The sequence below is a fragment of the Antedon bifida genome, chromosome 5 (genome assembly GCF_963402885.1).
Source record: "Antedon bifida chromosome 5, ecAntBifi1.1, whole genome shotgun sequence".
Classification (NCBI taxonomy): domain Eukaryota; kingdom Metazoa; phylum Echinodermata; class Crinoidea; order Comatulida; family Antedonidae; genus Antedon; species Antedon bifida.
The window spans coordinates 4,549,071-4,567,315 of NC_136230.1; the positions used below are offsets into that span (position 1 = coordinate 4,549,071).

General features: G+C 36.3%; 3 protein-coding genes across 3 annotated transcripts in view; 2 read left to right on the top strand and 1 right to left on the bottom strand.

Moving 5' to 3' along the window:
* The window catches only part of LOC144843195 (nicotinamidase-like), a 38,514-nt gene that overhangs the window by 13,738 nt on the left and 6,531 nt on the right, over positions 1-18,245 (bottom strand). The gene's annotated exons all lie outside the window — the stretch shown is intronic.
* LOC144843255 (uncharacterized) lies at positions 175-8,985 on the top strand. The gene is made up of 11 exons (XM_078700049.1): positions 175-355; positions 654-1,124; positions 1,244-1,720; positions 1,907-2,154; positions 2,573-2,705; positions 2,871-3,208; positions 3,840-3,981; positions 4,347-4,522; positions 4,637-4,812; positions 5,143-5,300; positions 8,677-8,985. The coding sequence occupies exons 1-11, from the start codon at positions 295-297 to the stop codon at positions 8,718-8,720; spliced, it is 2,424 nt and encodes an 807-aa protein (XP_078556175.1). The 5' UTR covers positions 175-294; the 3' UTR covers positions 8,721-8,985.
* Positions 11,115-18,072, top strand: LOC144843256 (uncharacterized). The gene is made up of 11 exons (XM_078700050.1): positions 11,115-11,172; positions 11,667-12,137; positions 12,269-12,748; positions 13,255-13,499; positions 14,017-14,149; positions 14,281-14,615; positions 15,093-15,234; positions 15,922-16,097; positions 16,275-16,447; positions 17,020-17,177; positions 17,719-18,072. Exons 1-11 carry the CDS (start codon positions 11,115-11,117, stop codon positions 17,760-17,762), a joined length of 2,415 nt encoding a protein of 804 aa, XP_078556176.1. The 3' UTR covers positions 17,763-18,072.

Consider the following 18,245-nt stretch of genomic DNA (forward strand, 5'->3'; position numbering starts at 1 on the left):
ATCTGCATGGCCATTGGTTAGTTTGAGGACATTTATTATTCTTTAGTATGTAGGCCTACCCCCGCAATAAGTTTAGTCTACGCTGTCTTTTGAAGTGTAGTGAGCCTTACATTCTGTTAAGTAGTCGTTCCTTACACGTACGCAAGATAATACTACATTATATAGCGTGTGTGGCAGACTTGGTATAACATACGAACGCGTCAAAATAAAACAATCTTTCTTTGGACATATCTACGTCTAGTCGTCGTGTCCAATTGATTAGATTCGAAGTGTACGAAGAACTACCACTGCATTATGTGGGCTGTTGATGTACAAATATTTCTATTTCTTCTCTTGGTTAGCGTGGTGTTGAAAGGTTAGTAAATTAGTCTAAATTGAAAACTGTTCACAAGAATGTCTTTTCAGGGACAACCTTATTTAAGGAGTCACTTTCTTTAAAAAACGAACGAGGAGAAATATATGTTTCTACCACTACGGACAACCCCATGGACACCCTCTTACGACTATTATGACTAAAGTCCGGTTTAAGAAAGAATACGGGCGTTAATGGGACACTAGGGTCCTGAAGGCATCCCCTTATAGCAGTTCTACTGTAGAAAAGTTACAGGCTGCGGTAGTGCTTTCATGAACGAAGTTCTTGTCTTTATTTTTAGCCTATGGCAGTAGTTGCCCTAAGGTACATGGAGGAGCTCTAACATCTAGATCTTTATCGGACGCCCCTGGATTGACGATGCTGAATACTGGGAATCCAATAACATGTGATGGATATGTAACAGCTTGGAGATTCTATCCAACTGCGTCTGCAGAATTCTTAGCATTGGTGATGCGTCCACATATAGCTGGTAGCAACAAGTACGTTGTGGTTGGACGAACCGTAATACCGAAACAACAAGTATTGAATAAAGCACGAGAGTTTACGCTACCAGAACCAGATTGGATCTCAGTAAAAAGTGGTGATGTTATTGGATTCAAATTTGAAACAAATCTTTTGGTACATGACAATGAAGGTACAGAGTTTATTGTTAAAGACGGGATCAGTCAGAATGATTTGTTAGTCCACACGGTTCACACGATCAATGGCGGTTCCAGTATGAGAACATATTCATTTCAAGCTGTTTTAAAAGGTACCGTACTGAATATTTTATGTTTTGTAAATAAAATTGTGTGTAGCAAAATGAGTTTTGACAAAACGTTTCTAAAATATCTGTATCGAAACACAAGATTTTATTATTATTTTTTCCAGATTCATATTTACCATGTAACATTATCAAGTGGCCATTCATGAAGATAACTACGCAAAGAACAACAGTCAGTAACATTTGGATAGACGATTGGAACAAGATAAAGTGTCCCGGTACAATCACAGGATGGAGGTATATGGCAAAAGTAACAACTAATATCATCGGCTTAGTTTACAGAGCGGTAGACGCAGACAACAACGTGTATGAAATCATCGGGAAAACTTTACTTCCAGAAGGAGAGCCTGACGTTGTCGTCGAATTTCCACTTGCACATTCTGATAGAATTGATGTTTTACCTGGAGATAAAATTGGCTTCTCGTATACAACAGGGCAAATCTATTATCAATTAGATTATTCCAATGTAGGGTCGACTTATAAATATACGGCACAGCCATCTGTCTATGATATCGGGACCCAGATTACGTTCACACATCAGTCAACCAGACGTTTTTCGTTTGATGCCGTTTTCGAAATTAACGGTAAGTGTAGGTGTAGTGTAAATAGTTACTATGAATTTGACCACCGGGATATAAATACAAAGACTATTCCCCGTTTCAATATACTTTAATTGGTAAATTACTAGGCCTTCATAAGATGCCAGAATCTGCAATGGCCCCTTTGTCAGTTGTATGTAATGCTTACCAATCTAGCTATTTTAATTCCAGATCTCGATAATGCATACAAGTCCACAGTGATCGTAGAGAACCATAAGCTGCAAAACAATGACATCGCCACTATCAGTGACAGTACTTTGGCTTCCTGTGTCACCTACTGTATCAAGAACCAGCAATGTAAATCAGTCAACTACAACCAAAATACATGTAAATTAAATAACGCTACTCGTACTGAAGACGAGAGTAATTTTGCCGAGATCGCAGGAGAAAGATACATCGAAATGAGTCCTGTGGTCACAGTAAGTTGTAAAGTCTGTACTCTGAAGAAAGATTGAGATTCTCACTTTTTATTATTTTAAAAACACAGTAAAACTAAAATGATACAGTAGCCTACATTGGTAAGAAATGGAAAAAGCTATAAATAACAAATTGTGTTACATCGACATTACGCTACAATGACGTAAAAACAAACGCTGTTTTTTTTTAATTGTTTTAAAAATGTATTTATAAATTGAATCAGGAAAAAGTGAAATTACACTCTTCCCTGATTAAACATATTATAACTGTGTTTTTTAACGCCCATTCACAGAAAATGAGCTTTATTATTGTTTTTACTTTTTGATTATTTTATCAATCGTTTCCACATAATAATATTACCGTATATTATTAAAAACTCTGATTTTTATCTTCTAAATCATCATTTTAAAATTATTACAGAAGACGGAAGGAATGTGTGCATTTGTTGACTGTGGGTCTGGCAACGTTTGTATCGATGTCCCTGGTGTTATGAGACGCCATCTTTGTTTGTGTTCTGGAACTGGGTATCTAGCTGAACAGTGTCCGTCACCTGGTAAGTAAATTTTGAATTGAAAATAAGCGAGATAGCCACCATAAAAAATGGTATAACTGTACGACTTATTACAGTAAAAATTGACAATTAAGATCAAACCACCCATGGTACCGTAAATAATATATTATAATTTACCATTATTTTGTAAATTATTATATTGTATAGCATGTCTGGAACCTCTTGGAATGGAGTCTGGTGATATTGTTGATGGCCAATTAAGTGCAAGTTCTATGTGGTCAGATCGAGAAGACCACGGCGCAAAATGTGCAAGATTAAACGCAGTAGCAACATCTTCCTGCATGTCTTGTTGGGTTTCAGGTGATTCAGACATCAACAGTTGGATTCAAATACATTTGATGGTGGAGCACAACATTACTGGTATCCAAACACAGGGGAGACAAGATAGTCAAAATGTCCAACGGGTGAAAACCTACACAATAAGTTACATCAAAGTGAACCAAGCTGGTAACAATTTCATCTCTAATGGTCATGGAAATCCGAAGGTAAGCCTATAAAAAATAATATTTCTTTTAAGAAGTAATAAAAGCTAGTAATTGTTGATGAAAAGAACAATACAAAGGATTTATTTCACTATTACTTGTTTTTTGTGTTACTACCGTTGATAAATAAATGAACTTATGGACTGGCCTTAATTTGGGACAAAGCTGAAGTTGAAAAGTTGTTATTCATCCAAACCAGCTGTAGGCTGTGAGACTAATTCGTATTACAACTATCTTCCTTCGTACTGAGCAGAACCTCGTATAAATCAGAAGGTATAACAGCTAGGGTATACAATAGTCTAGGTTCTTGGCGGGTTTCGATTTATTGGTAGTCTAGTAACAACATATACATATATAAATTGTTACACAAAAAAATACTATAAAACGCCGATAATAACTTGGGGTACAGTAAGTACAGAAAACAAGCTACAAGCAAAATGTCACTGATATGATGAAATATGGTAGTGATATGATATTATCATGTCTATTTCCGATCTCCGTAGACAACTCCTTAGTTTACAAGGAAAAGTAAAAAAAACAAAACGTAACTGCAATAGTGGTTCTTTTCATTCATGTGTGTAACGTATAATAGCCTAATTATAATGATATTTAATTTTCTTAATTTTGCATACAGATTTTTGATGGTAATTGGGACCGATCTAGCGTACGAACACATTATTTTAATCCAGTAATACAAGGCGTGGCTATCAGGATTTACCCTAAAAGTTTCTATGGTCACCGCAGTTTACGAGCTGAAGTTTTAGGCTGTAGAATAGGTAAGTCCAAGGCAATCCTCTGGATATAAGGTATTTATAACTGTAGCTGCGACACGATCAGTTCCACACACACTTGGCAATACAAGCTCAGTGTCCTAATGTTAAGCTCTGTCTACACTATCAAACTTTATGTGACAAAAAAATGTGATACGCCCATATATGGACATGATGATGTCATATCACTACCATATTTGGGCATGTCATTACCATATTTGAGCACAGTACACTTTTTTTGTCAAACTAGTTTAGACAGAGCTTTAGATTGTGTTGGTAAGTTCTAGATGTTGCTCCATGGTATGACAATCATCGAAGTTTATGTCTAAACAATATTTATCCAATAATCACTCATCCACTATTCTGCACAGGAAATGAATGGGTTCGGGTGTTTAAGGGTGTATCTATGACTGGAGTTAGCATTAACAGCGCTTGGCAAACTGGAACAGGAACATCAAGCCACCATGCTCATCAATTTCTCATCAGTGATACATTTTACAAAAACAATGCAATATTTGATAATTGGTCAACATTAAATATACAACAGGTAGACGTCACTATTATTAATAACCTACTCAAATATCTTATCTATTGTTATAGTATCGATCACAATTCTCCCAGTAAATCAAATTTGATGAAAGAATATAAGTTTATGTTACAGGTAAAACTGACAGCATTCTCTGCATTTCACGAGGAGTTGTTTTCTATCACTTTTGATGGTGTTGGTTCTACTACTAGCTCTTGGTTTTCAAAAGACAGAGTTAAAAGTTCACCTTGGGACGACATGCAAACTGCTTCATCTAATATATTTTCAATAGACAACCCACATGGCGGTCGGTGCGTATAATTCATTCCCCACTTACTTGGAAGCAACGCAACGACATGCCGAAAGTGAGTTGACCAATCACAAGCAGTTTAATGTGGTTCCGATTATCCGTCGCGTGTCGTGATTGGTCAAATTACTTGCGGCACGCTTACGTTGCGTCCAAGTGGGAGCCCAAAAAAACTGGAATATGTTTACAACGAGTCATGCAGTAATAATACTTAGCGTAATCTTGTTTGCAAACATATCTATTTTTTTTTTCGAATATTCAATCAATTCAGTTTGCATAAAACAACCAATGTATCGATAAATTAATCCTTAGTTTTTACAATTTAAAATTTCAGAAGTTTTTATATGAGTAACAAACATAATGGTTGCGATGGTGACAAAGGATGGTTCACAGTCGTGGAAGGAACACATTGTTACGAGTTTGATGGCTATAACACCAATCCTAGAATAGTATACAGTCGAACCAAGTCAGCAGAGGTTTGGATCAGTGCAAGTAAGTAGCGAAAACACCAAGCTTCACGCATGTTTTCCACACTAGTCGGAATTGTTGGCGTAAATCTTTCGCAGAGTAAAAAAAAACGCACCGTTTCCGCGAATAGCTGCGGATTTGTATTTACATCTAGTCTAGTCTGCTCAGCTTTTAGATTCATATTGATAGTGCTCATGTGAACGTATGACAACTCATTTCATGAGTTCTGATTGGCTGCGAATGTAACTCAACTAAGAGAATTCGTCGCAGAAGGGAGTATGAATAGACCATGGATTAAAGAATAGACATAATTTTGAATACTCATGCGCAAAAGCTGACGTTTTCGATTCGCGCGAATAAATTCGCCTACTGTAAAAGGTCTGTGGCCGTATTCACCAATCAAACTTAAGTGAGATATTTCCCTTAAATCCTAAGAATTTCCCTTAAATCAAGAAAATATTAAGGGTTTCACTTAAGTGGTATTCACAAAGGGTTTAAGGTTAAGGGAAACCTTTAACTTGGTCTATTTTCCCCTTAACTTTTAAGGGACCTCAGAGGTCCCTTAAAAGTTCCCTTAACTATTCAGTACCATGGTTGTGCTGACGATTCTGTATGTGCGAGTACTATGCCTACTTGTAGATGGCCCCAGTCTAGGCTAGGTAGAGATGCTAGGCCCCCTGTTGGTCTGCCCACTAACCGGCCTAGGATTCATGTTTGGTTTGAGTAGCATCTAGGCCTAGGCCTAGACCTTTTTTTGCTGATCCCCACCATACAAATTAGTCTATGCCTATATATTCATTTATTTGTTTTGTTTTGACTGCCATTATTTTCGTGGAAGATGGCTTCCCATTTCGTTGTAATAGAAATTAGCCCCATTCTAGTAGGCTAGGTAGAGATGCTAGGCCCCCTGTTGGTCTGCCCAGTAACCAGCCTAGGATGCATAGGCCTACACAGAATGTTGGTTTGTTAGTAACATCTAGGCTAGACCTATTTTTCTTGATCCTCATACAAATTAGTCTAGGTTTAATATTCATTTACTTGTTTTTGTTTTGACTGCCATTTTCTTTTTATTGATCATCGTCCATACACTTTTCTCTTCATCCTCCCCGTCCCCCCAACCCCTTACTCTTTTTTTAAATATGCAAATTAGTTTTAGAGAGGAAAGTGATTGGACCATAGGGGAATTAAATCCTCTGTGATTGGACAATGGGACAACTCATGAATATTTATGATTATTTTTACCCTTAAGTTTTACCCTTAAATTAAGTGTTTTCCTTAGGTAAGTGAATCCCTTAAAGGGGGATTCTGGGTTTAAAATTGCTTTTAAATATCGTTTATTTATTAAATAAAACATATTATAACAATATAGACATGTCAGAATGAAGATGTAATAACGAGCAATTAGAAAAATTAAATTTCATATACATTTTAGGGTAAATTCATGGAAAGTCTGTTTTTCAGCAGCTTAGGGAAGCTCATTAATATTCATGAGATATTCACAAAATCACGTCATCAGTGGATTCCAAAATCGCGACGTCATGTACGTTGTGTTTGTCAACTATTAATTTACATCTCTCTCCCCTGTCAAACGACGACCACCCGATCATTGTGAAATACATTTTTTGTAGATTTTTTTAAGCTAGGCCTAAAGTGTAATAATAACAATAGTAGCATATATTTATTTGACATTTAATGAAATACAAAATTTAGTACAGATTACAGAGTCATAAATTATATACTATTACTAGTTTTATACCTCGAATAGTACAGATCGTATTATCGGCTTTACGTACTAGTCTAGGCCCAGCCTAAATCATTTTTTTTAATAGGTGAGAGCCATTCTAATGAGATTCCATGCCACGATGGCTACGTTAAAACATTGGGGCCCATCATGGGCCTAGCTAGCCTACTAGGCCTACTAAACGATTGGCCCATAAATAACAAAACTCAGTGGATTCCAAACCCATTCTATCAACCAAACTCCTAAACAATCTAAACCTAAAACATTCTACAAAATCGGCTGTAAATATTGAGGCAAAACAAGGTCGCCGTCCGCACGTATGCCGGTATGGTGTCCCGATCGCCTAAGTAGGCCTAATAAAATAGGCCTAGTTTACTCTAAAGCGGATACTGCATCAAGCAAGTAGACCAGGTAGTAGGAAGGAGACCTAGCCGATTCGGCCCAGTTAAAAATGGAGCTAGCTAGTGTAGTAGACCTTATGCGAATTGATACTACCAGGCCTTTTACTATAGGCTGCACTTGTTAAAATTAGCAATACTAATATGTTTACAAATATTCCAACTCTCTCATTCGAGCTATATTATCTATACCATTCCGGTAGGTCGAGTCGACCTTCTATCAAATACTGTACATCGTTTATGTTGTGATTATAGACGGGGTATACTCGACCCGACCAGTTTGGTATTGTATACTGTATCTGCTTATCACGTGACGATGCCAGGCATGGGCCGGCAGAGAGAGCACGTGTATCGTCGTCTCGCTCTCCTCGCTCAGCAGGAATGTATACGTTACGCTTCATTGATTTTGAAGGCTTTCCCTAAGTCAGTGCGAAAATCGGCAAACGTAAAGTGCAAACATATCTAATTTTTCACCGTTTTGATAAATTTTCATAGAAAATTGACTTTATAAATGGGAAGACCGACTAAAATTACATCAGATAAGTATAATTTTACAAAAGTAATTGATATGGTTAATGATAACGAGTCGTCGGAAGATTGACCATTTCACGAATTTCCTATTCTGTAACACAGTGTCATAACGCCGTAGCTGCACTTGTAATCTGGCCTCATTTCACAGCCTTCGTTCTGCTTCACTGGGCGCTTATATAAATTGAAACTTTTACCGTTCAAGAGACAAACAAATATATTTTACATATTTTACTATTCATTTTAAACCCGGAACCCCCCTTTAACTCATTTGTGAATACCCCTTAAGTGTTTCCCTTTGTTAAGGGAATTCTTAAATTTTAAGGGTAAGTATTTCCCTTAGCCTAAGTGAGATTGGTGAATACGGCCACTGGTCCCGAGGGTGGGAGTTTGGGGTGGTGTGTGTAAACATTTTAGAAAACAGTGTTTTAAAATATGGACGACGATACTACTGAACAGATGCAAAAAGGTTGAGGCCTACTGCATTGTTTCCGTTTTGTATTTTGTTTGCTTTTTGTTTTGTAATGTTACTCTCCATTTCTGGAGACTTTTTGAAATTATAGAATTTTTCATTTAAGAATTTTACTTGCGTTATATTTGCTTAGATTTTTTTTTATTGGTGAATACGGCCACAGGTTCTTAAATACACGTATACACGATAAGTTTTACCAAATCAGTCAGTTATCTAAAAAAGCACTGCACTCATGTTAACTGTTTACATGTTTATATTCAGATATTGGTACTGCCCGAGCTATGACGATTGATGTCAAATTTTGAAGTATGAAACGCCGTCTGCTTTTTTTTGCTTAAATAGTCAAGAAGTGGAATCAGTTCTTTTGATATTATGGAATGGACTGCTGCTTAGTTTATTATTGAAACTGACTGCAACAGAGTAAAAACAAAATTACGATGGGTTTTTTGTTTGTTTATAAAACCCAGAAATTACACAGATGTGAATACTGCCAAATCACCACACGATCGAGGGCATATTCATACAAAATGTGTAAAACGGCGTTAAATTCTGTCTACACTATCAAACATTATGTGACAAAAAAATGTGCCCATATATGGACATGATGATGTCATGTCACTACCATATTTGGGTAAATTATGTAATGAAACATTGAATGAATAAGGGTGTTGGTGATTGAATGAATAAGGGTGGTGGTGAACCACAAAAGAAAAACAAAAACCAAAAAGTTTAGAGCGGACGGGCGGTTTCCGTTCAAGATAGATACAGATTAAAAGGTGCTCCAGCTCGGACGGCGCTTGTATCCGACGTGCGGTTTAGGAGGAGATAAAGGAACACATTTTGGCTTAGTATTATTATATTATAGATTTATCTTTCTCGCGTGCTTCCTTAGCAATCAATATGACCACATCGAACTCTCAGCACGCTACTGTCTACACTATCAAACATTATGTGACAAAAAAATGTGCCCATATATGGACATGATGATGTCATGTCACTACCATATTTGGGTAAATTATGTAATGAAACATTGAATGAATAAGGGTGTTGGTGATTGAATGAATAAGGGTGGTGGTGAACCACAAAAGAAAAACAAAAACCAAAAAGTTTACGAACTTTATAATGGCAACAAACTAGTTAATAAAAGACTTAAAGATGTATTGTCCCCCTGAAAAAATAATTCTTAAAACATTTTTTTTTTATTATTCCATTTTAATGTAACATAATAGTTATCCACTTTGACCAAAAATTTGATCGAAAAAAAATGTATTTACCTGAAAAAAATGTAATTTAAAGCAAAAAAAGGTCAAATTGGCTGCCAGCCAATGGATTTTTGGTTGAATTCAACCATTTATTTTGTCATTTTACAAGTGAAAACATTTCATTTTTTTTTCTATGGAAGTAATTAACTTTATTAAAACTACAAAATAACATATTCAAATTCTGATTTAATTAATCTTCATGTTTCATGTTTTTGGGGGACAATACATCTTTAATGTATTTATATCATGGAAAAGAAAGATATATATTAGTAAAGTTAATAATTTAACTGTAACTCAAAAAGTAAGTAAGAGACGACTAATGGTTAGTTGATAAAATGGAGTGTTGTTTGGAGGGTTGTGTAGGCAATTGGAAATCAATTGTTGCAAAAAAATACTATAGGGTTTATCGCAAATAGCTTGATTTCGCGAGGAACGTCATTGCACAATGCATGATGGAAAGGGTTTGGGAGAAACGTCACGACGCGTAGGTACAAACAACACATCACGTACGTACGCGTCGTGACGTTTGCTCCCAAATCCTTCCCACCATGCGTCGCGCACGCTATTTGCGATAAACCTTATAACTATTTTGTATGTAAACATATTGTGACACAACGATTGGTAGCTATGGAACATACAATTAAACTTTATTGATTGAGAAAAATTACGTATTGATTTTATCTACAAATTAAGATATGTCAAAATTAACACAGACGAGTGGTAACGGTAATAAAAATATAGAATCTATGTTATTCCTTATGACAATTCACACAAAAAGCGGAGCGGACGGGCGGTTTCCGTTCAAGATAGATACAGATTAAAAGGTGCTCCAGCTCGGACGGCGCTTGTATCCGACGTGCGGTTTAGGAGGAGATAAAGGAACACATTTTGGCTTAGTATTATTATATTATAGATTTATCTTTCTCGCGTGCTTCCTTAGCAATCAATATGACCACATCGAACTCTCAGCACGCTATTCTTCTTGCGTGGAGTGTACGCTATTGTTTCCATGGCTCCTCCTCTTCGTTGGTTATAATCTATATATCAATCTATAATATATTTCTATGAATAAGGGCAATATTGATTAAGTGGCGACACAATTATTGGTTGGCTCAAAATAGTTACCACCCTTCATTTAACACACGCAATTTGTATATGTTGTTAATGTCATTTACAATCTATCGTTCTTGAAAGTGGCTTTTTAAAATTGTTATAGCGTAGGTAGTAAGCTTTATACGAAACATTGTTTTCCTCTGAAAGATCTTGGTACTGATCACATCCTCCAACTGAAGATTAGCAGATTAGCCGTTTTGATATATATATTTTGCTTCTTGCACTCATGTTTAAAAAAAATTGTATAGATTGACAAGTGTCGGTATAACCTACGAGTTAAAATCGTCCTTTGAGGTAAAACAGAGATCATTTCCAAGTACGAGGATGCCTACCATCATGTGTTTTGTACAAGGATTCGTTTTTCTTCTGTTGGTGTTTAAAGGTTAGTAGCGTCTAAATGTATACTCATTTTAGGTACAGTAATGTGAAATAAAAACAGAAAGTACAGTAAAGCGTGATTCTTAACGCAACGCAGCGACGTATCGCGTAATCACATGTGGGAACCGACGACGCAAGTGCTGCAAACATCGCAGTTTGATTTCACGCAGGCGGGGCAAACACAATTATAAAGCTTGGTTCCCACTAGAACGTAACGCAAGGACGTAAACGCAACGCAAGCGTTTTAACCAATGACAAGCGAAGTTATAGACAGTTAGCAATCATAAGCGAATAAGCCATCGTTTGTGATTGGTCAATTCACTTGCGTTGCGTTACGTCCTTGCGTTGCGTCGCTAGTGGGAACCACGCTTTAGAAGGGCCGTTGCTTACGTTGCGTAGATTACGTTACGTTGCGTCGCTAGTGGGAGCCATGCAACAGAGATAGACTACGGTAGTGCTTTCATGATTGATTTTCTGAGTCCTTGTATTTATTTTTAGCCTATGGCAGTAGTTGCCCTGAGGTACATGGAGGAGCTCTAACATCTAGATCTGTATCGGACGCCCCTGGATGGACGATGCTGAATACTGGGAATCCAATAACATGTGATGGATATGTAACAGCTTGGAGATTCTATCCAACTGCGTCTGCAGAATTCTTAGCATTGGTGATGCGTCCACACATAGCTGGTAGCAACCAGTACGTTGTGGTTGGACGAACCGTAATACCGAAACAACAAGTATTGAATAAAGCACGAGAGTTTACGCTACCAGAACCAGATTGGATCTCAGTAAAAAGTGGTGATGTTATTGGATTCAAATTTGAAACAAGTCTTCTGCCGTTTGATGAAGGAGGTACAACGGTTATATATCGCCACGGGATCAGTCAGAATGATTTGTTAGTCCACGCGGTTCACACGATCAATGAAGGTTCCAGTATGAGAACATATTCATTTCAAGCTGTTTTAAAGGGTACTGAATTTCTTTGTATATATTGTATTGAATATTTTTGTGTAGCAAAATGAGTTTTGACAAATGTTTCTATAATATCTGTATCGAAACACGATAACGACAGGTTCACAAGATTTGATTTTTTTTTTCAGATTCATATTTACCATGTAACATTATCAAGTGGCCATTCATGAAGATAACAACGGAAACAACAACAGTCAGTAACATTTGGATAGACGATTGGAACAAGATAAAGTGTCCCGGTAAAATCACAGGATGGAGGTATATGGCAAAAGTAACAACTAATATCATCGGCTTAGCTTACAGAGCGGTAGACGCAGACAACAACGTGTATGAAATCATCGGGAAAACTTTACTTCCAGAAGGAGAGCCTGACGTTGTCGTCGAATTTCCACTTGCACATTCTGATAGAATTGATGTTTTGCCTGGAGATAAGATTGGCTTTACGTATACAACAACTGCGCGCCTCTACCACCAAACTGATTATTCCAATGTAGGGTCGATTTATAAATATACGGCACAGCCATCTGTCTATGATATCGGGACTCAGATTACGTTCACACATCACGTAACCAGACGTTTTACGTTTGATGCCGTTTTCGATAATAATGGTAAGGTGTAGTGTAAATCGTTTCTATGAATTTGACCGCCGGGATATAAATACAAAGACTATTCCCCGTGTCATTCTACAGTACTTACTGATAGTAAATTACTAGGCCTGAAAAAGATGCCAGAATCCGCAATGGCCCCTTTTTCAGTTGTATGTAATTCTTATCAATCTAGCTATTTAATTCCAGATCACGATCATGCATACAAGTCCACAATTTGTTTTGGTAATAGCTTTACAGCACCAACATACACCATGATTTAGGCCTATGAAAATCTACTCGAGTTCTGTATCTTAATAAATAATAGTATTATTGTAGTTGTATTGAATTTAAGTTTATTTATTGCATGATTGTTTATCTTGAATATTTTGTTTGCTTTGTTTTGTATTGAATAATTGAAATTGTATTTCCTATATTTAATGGATGCACCTTTGTACTGTAAATGTCCAAATAAATGAGGATTAGGCCTATCATACTACTCTTTGGTAAACAAATCGGGTTTTTTTCAGAATCGAACAGTGCATATGAGTCCACGATCATAGAAGACTACAAACTCCAAAACAACGAAATTGCTACTATCTCTGACTGTACTTTGGCTTCCTGTGTCACAAACTGTATCAAGAACCAGCAATGTAAATCAGTCAACTACAACCAAAATACATGTATATTAAATGACGCTACTCGTACCGAAGACGAGAGTAATTTTGCCGAGATCGCAGGAGAAAGATACATCGAAATGAGTCCTATGATCACGGTAAGTTAAAGTCAGTGAGTAAGTTACGCATTTAACTCTGAAAGGCAACCCTTTTATTTATTGGCGTCTTTAGCCTACAAAGACAAGTACCACACGTACAATTCTTGTTGTTTATAAGATTACGGGCCTATGGTTCAGGTCCTACAGTATAAGATAAAACACAATAACTAAATTCAGTACCGGTATATTATACAAATAAGGTACAAATACAAAATGGACGAGAAGTGAAGGTGGGAGAGCAAGATGTATTCAAATGTACATCCGGGCAATCCATGAAACCAAAATAAGATGCGAATTCTCAATCGGGATTGATGACACGTTCACATTCAAATTTGATAGTGAAGTGATATGAATTTGTACGACTAAATTCTGTTCCGACACGTGTGTATTTTATTATGCAGTTTCCATTTGACAGTCGTATACGCTAAACTTGTAAAAACTTTAACTTAACACCGTTTGAACGCGAATATTACCGTTCTCTGTGAGTGTGTTTATGATTAATAATTTGTTTTCGTAGAAAGCGGAAAGCACATGCGCATTTGTTGACTGTGGGCCTGGAAACATTTGCACAAATGTTCCTGGTACTGTGAGACGCCATCTTTGTTTGTGTTCTGCAACTGGATATCTAGCTGACCAGTGTCCGTCAGCAGGTAAGATCATTGCGTTCGTGAAAATGTTGAGTGGGTTTTCAAAGTAAATATAAAACAGTGTTAGTAGCATGGTGGTTGTCCGATCTAATCTTATCAGATCCTAACTGTATTGCTTTGCTTTGCTTCTTTAGAATGCCTTGAGCCTCTTGGAATGGAGTCTGGTGATATTTTTTATGGTCAATTAAGTGCCAGTTCTATGTCTTCGAATGCTCCTCAACACGGTCCAAACTGTGGTAGATTGAATTCAGTAGGTTCAGCTTCCTGCACGCCTTGTTGGGCTGCAGATAATTCAGATATCAACAGTTGGATTCAAATACATTTGATGGTTGAGCACAACATAACTGGTATCCAAACACAGGGGAGACATGGTCGTGATGTCCAATGGGTGAAAACCTACACAATAAGTTACATCAAAGTGAACCAAGTTGGAGAAACTTTCATCTCTAATGGTTATGGACACCCGAAGGTATAAACAAGGATATAAACAAAATAATAACTCTTTTAAGAAGTAATAAAAGCGAGTAATTGTTGATGAAAAGCACAATGCAAAGATTTATTTCACTATTACTTGTTTGTTTCTACCGCTGATCAAAAAACAATCATGAACTGACCTTAGGGCTGATGTTGGAAAGTTGTTATTCACCAATACCAGCTGTACTGTGATCTTCCTTCACTGTTCAGAACAACCTCGTTAGTCACACATTGCAGCTAAACTTAAATTATCATGTGTTCCACATGTTTACATTGCAGCCAAACTTAAATTATCATGTGTTCCACATGTTTACATTGCAGCCAAACTTAAATTATCATGTGTTCCACATGTTTGCATTGTTTTAGGTAAGTAATGGCGACAATGCTTTCCCGCGATTCAACGAATTGCTTATTCTTACGCAAGATCGTTCTACCTAAATCTTTGGTATATTTCATTTGCATTTGTATACAGATTTTTGATGGTAATTGGGACCAAACTAGCGTACGAACACATTATTTTAATCCAGTAATACAAGGGGTAGCTATCAGGATTTACCCTAAAAGCTTCTATGGTCACCGCAGTTTACGAGCTGAAGTTTTAGGCTGTAGAATTGGTAAGTTACTGTTACTTACGTTTTGGTATTAGACAATAGAGACACTCATCGTGTTTTATGAGATAAAGTTTTAGGCTGTAGAATAGGTAAGTTACTGTTACTTACGTTTTGGTATTAGACAATAGAGACACTCATCATGTTTTATGAGATAAAGTTTTAGGCTGTGGAATTGGTAAGTTACTGTTACTTCTGTAAATTGTTATTAGAATTCGACAACCATCTTATTTTACGAGATAAAGTTTTAGGCTGTAGAATTAGTACTGTTAATTTGGTTTTAGAAAATCGAGACAATCAATATCGTATTTTATGAGATAAAGTGTTGTTACTATACGTACAGTATGACGTATACACGGTTTACGCGATACATTTTAAGGTTTGTTTGCAAACTTGGGGTTTACTCGAGTTTGCAAACTTACGCTTGCTAGTGTAAACTTCTGCAAACTTGTTGTCTACAGTTTACCAACTGGTCTACACGAGCAAACTTTTGAAAACTTGTAGTTTGCTCGAGTTTTCAAACAAAAGTTTGCCAGTTTTTCAATTCAATTCAAAATTGATGTTTGATTGACATTTATTTAGCCTACGTCCAAAAGACAATAAGTTAAAAAAAAATGTAAAGTTTATATGCTTTCTCTTCATTCTCTCTCACGACGGAAATGTTTTTCGACATTCATTTACTGTTCTGCACAGGAAATGAATGGGTTCGAGTGTTTAAGGGTGTATCTATGACTGGAGTTAGCATTTACAGCGCTTGGCAAACTGGAACAGGAACATCAAGCCACCATGCTCATCAATTTCTCATCAGTGATACATTTTACAGAAACAATGCAATATTTGATAACTGGTTAACATTAAATATTCAACAGGTATATTGTTTATCAATTGTTATTGTTAGTATATTTAGTATACTTTTTATTTACATAACGCAAACACGTGTTCTGTGAAATATATTTTTGTTGTGATTAAACTTTCGAATTTATTTGATTTTGTCTACAAAATAATTTGACCAAATATACATCTGTTTAAATGATTTTGTGTTACAGGTAAAACTAACAGCATTTTCTGCATTTCACGCGGAGTTGTTTTCTATCACTTTTGATGGTGTTGGTTCTACTACTACTACTTGGTTTTCAAAGGACAGAGTTCAAAGTTCACCTTGGGATGACATGGAAACCGCTTCCTCTAATGTATTTTCAATAGTTGGAGATGCTAGCCGGTGTGTATATTTTGTCATAACACCATTCAAGTAAAGTGGGGTTCAGTTTAATTTCAGACATGCGCATTCTCTATGATTAGCCCTTCAATAAAATCGTCGTAAATATAAAATTAGTTACTGCGCATGCCTTGACGTAAATACTTGACACAGTACAAAGTGTACTTTGAAAATGTCCTTAAATGGCCAAAATACAGTTGGCTCTTGTTTTACACCGAATTAGTAATAGGTAATGAAGATCAGTCAAATGTTTTGATCGGCAATCGATCAATTAATTTATTTAAAAAAAAGTTTTACTATAGGCCTACATTCAATGTTATTTATTTATTTTTTTCCTTTTAATACTTTTTCGTCAATATTTTAGAGTTATTAGTTTTCTTGTCATGTCGACAACTGTTCAGGTGGTCAATGCTTAAAGTAATTTTTACTTATTTTGATCTCCTTTCACACATTGTCTTCTTTTTTTCTTTTTTATAGTATATATATCTGTTTTTTTGTTCAATGTGTGGAAAATAAATTAATGAAACAAACAATGGATGTTATATGGAATAAAGTAAAAACAATCTACATTTTAGGAGTTTTTTTATGAGTAACTATTACGGTGGTTGTGAAGGTGACAAAGGATGGTTTATAGTTCTGGAAAGCAATGCTTGTAAAGGATGGGATGGTTACGACACCAATCCAAGAATTGTGTACAGTCGGACAAAATCAGCAGAGATATTTGATACTGGAAGTAAGTTGAGCTAGGAGTAGTAGCCTCAAACACACTTATATATTAAGTTGCTGTAACAAATTAAATAGTCATTCTTTTTCGTACTTACTTCGTATATGGTGTTTATTGTTAGATTATTTATGGATTATTTTGTAATATCGCGAACTTGTGTAAAAACAATCAATGTTGATTGAACGAGTTGTGCTGTTCATCAGTCTCTTGTCTAAATGAAGTTTATATATATATGCCATGGTTCTTTAACTAAGAAAAGTATGATGGCAATTCCTTCTCTTTTAAATTATTTAAGTTGGATAAAGTTAATGTGACGCTTACAACGCAGTTAATCTTTAACGTTACGTTTACAACGCTTGGAAGCAATTGTAAGCGCAACTAGTACTAGATAGTTTGAATATTCCGTGTCGTGTGATTGGTCAAATTACTTGCGTTGCGCTTACGTCCAAGCGTACGTGGAGTCCTATAGGAACCATGCTTTAATGGTTAATGTTCACCACAACCAATATAAGTTACCTAACAAGTAATATCTAAAATCGTTATCTTTCAGATATTGGTACTGCTCGAGCAATGACCATTGACGTCAAAATGTAATACATTCAACTTATTACAATTAATTGTGATAAGACAGAAAGTCCACACATATTCTCAAATAATGTATTGACCGTTTTGTTTAGCTCAATGACGTAGTAAAAGACTGACAAAGCTTGATTATACCAGGGAGGAGTGAACTTACTCTTCCCTGGTCATCCAAACTGTCTCTTGTGATTGGTCAATTTACTTGCGTTGGGCGTACATCCTTGCGTTGCGTCCAAGTGGAAGGCTAATAGTTGACACGCCACAGCGCAGTATCTGCTGCAGATGTAGATGTTTGGAGATCTGTCACTTCTTTTCTTTCTGCAGTCTATTTTTACAGACGCTTCACAGCCAGTACACGAAACGCTTATACTTAGCTTATTTAATCTAAAGTAGACAATAGACTACTTATAAATATTAGCGGGTGGTCTAGCGAGTACACGAAATGCATACCTTTTGCTTATTAAAAAAACAAGTACACAAAACCCTTACCATTCGCTA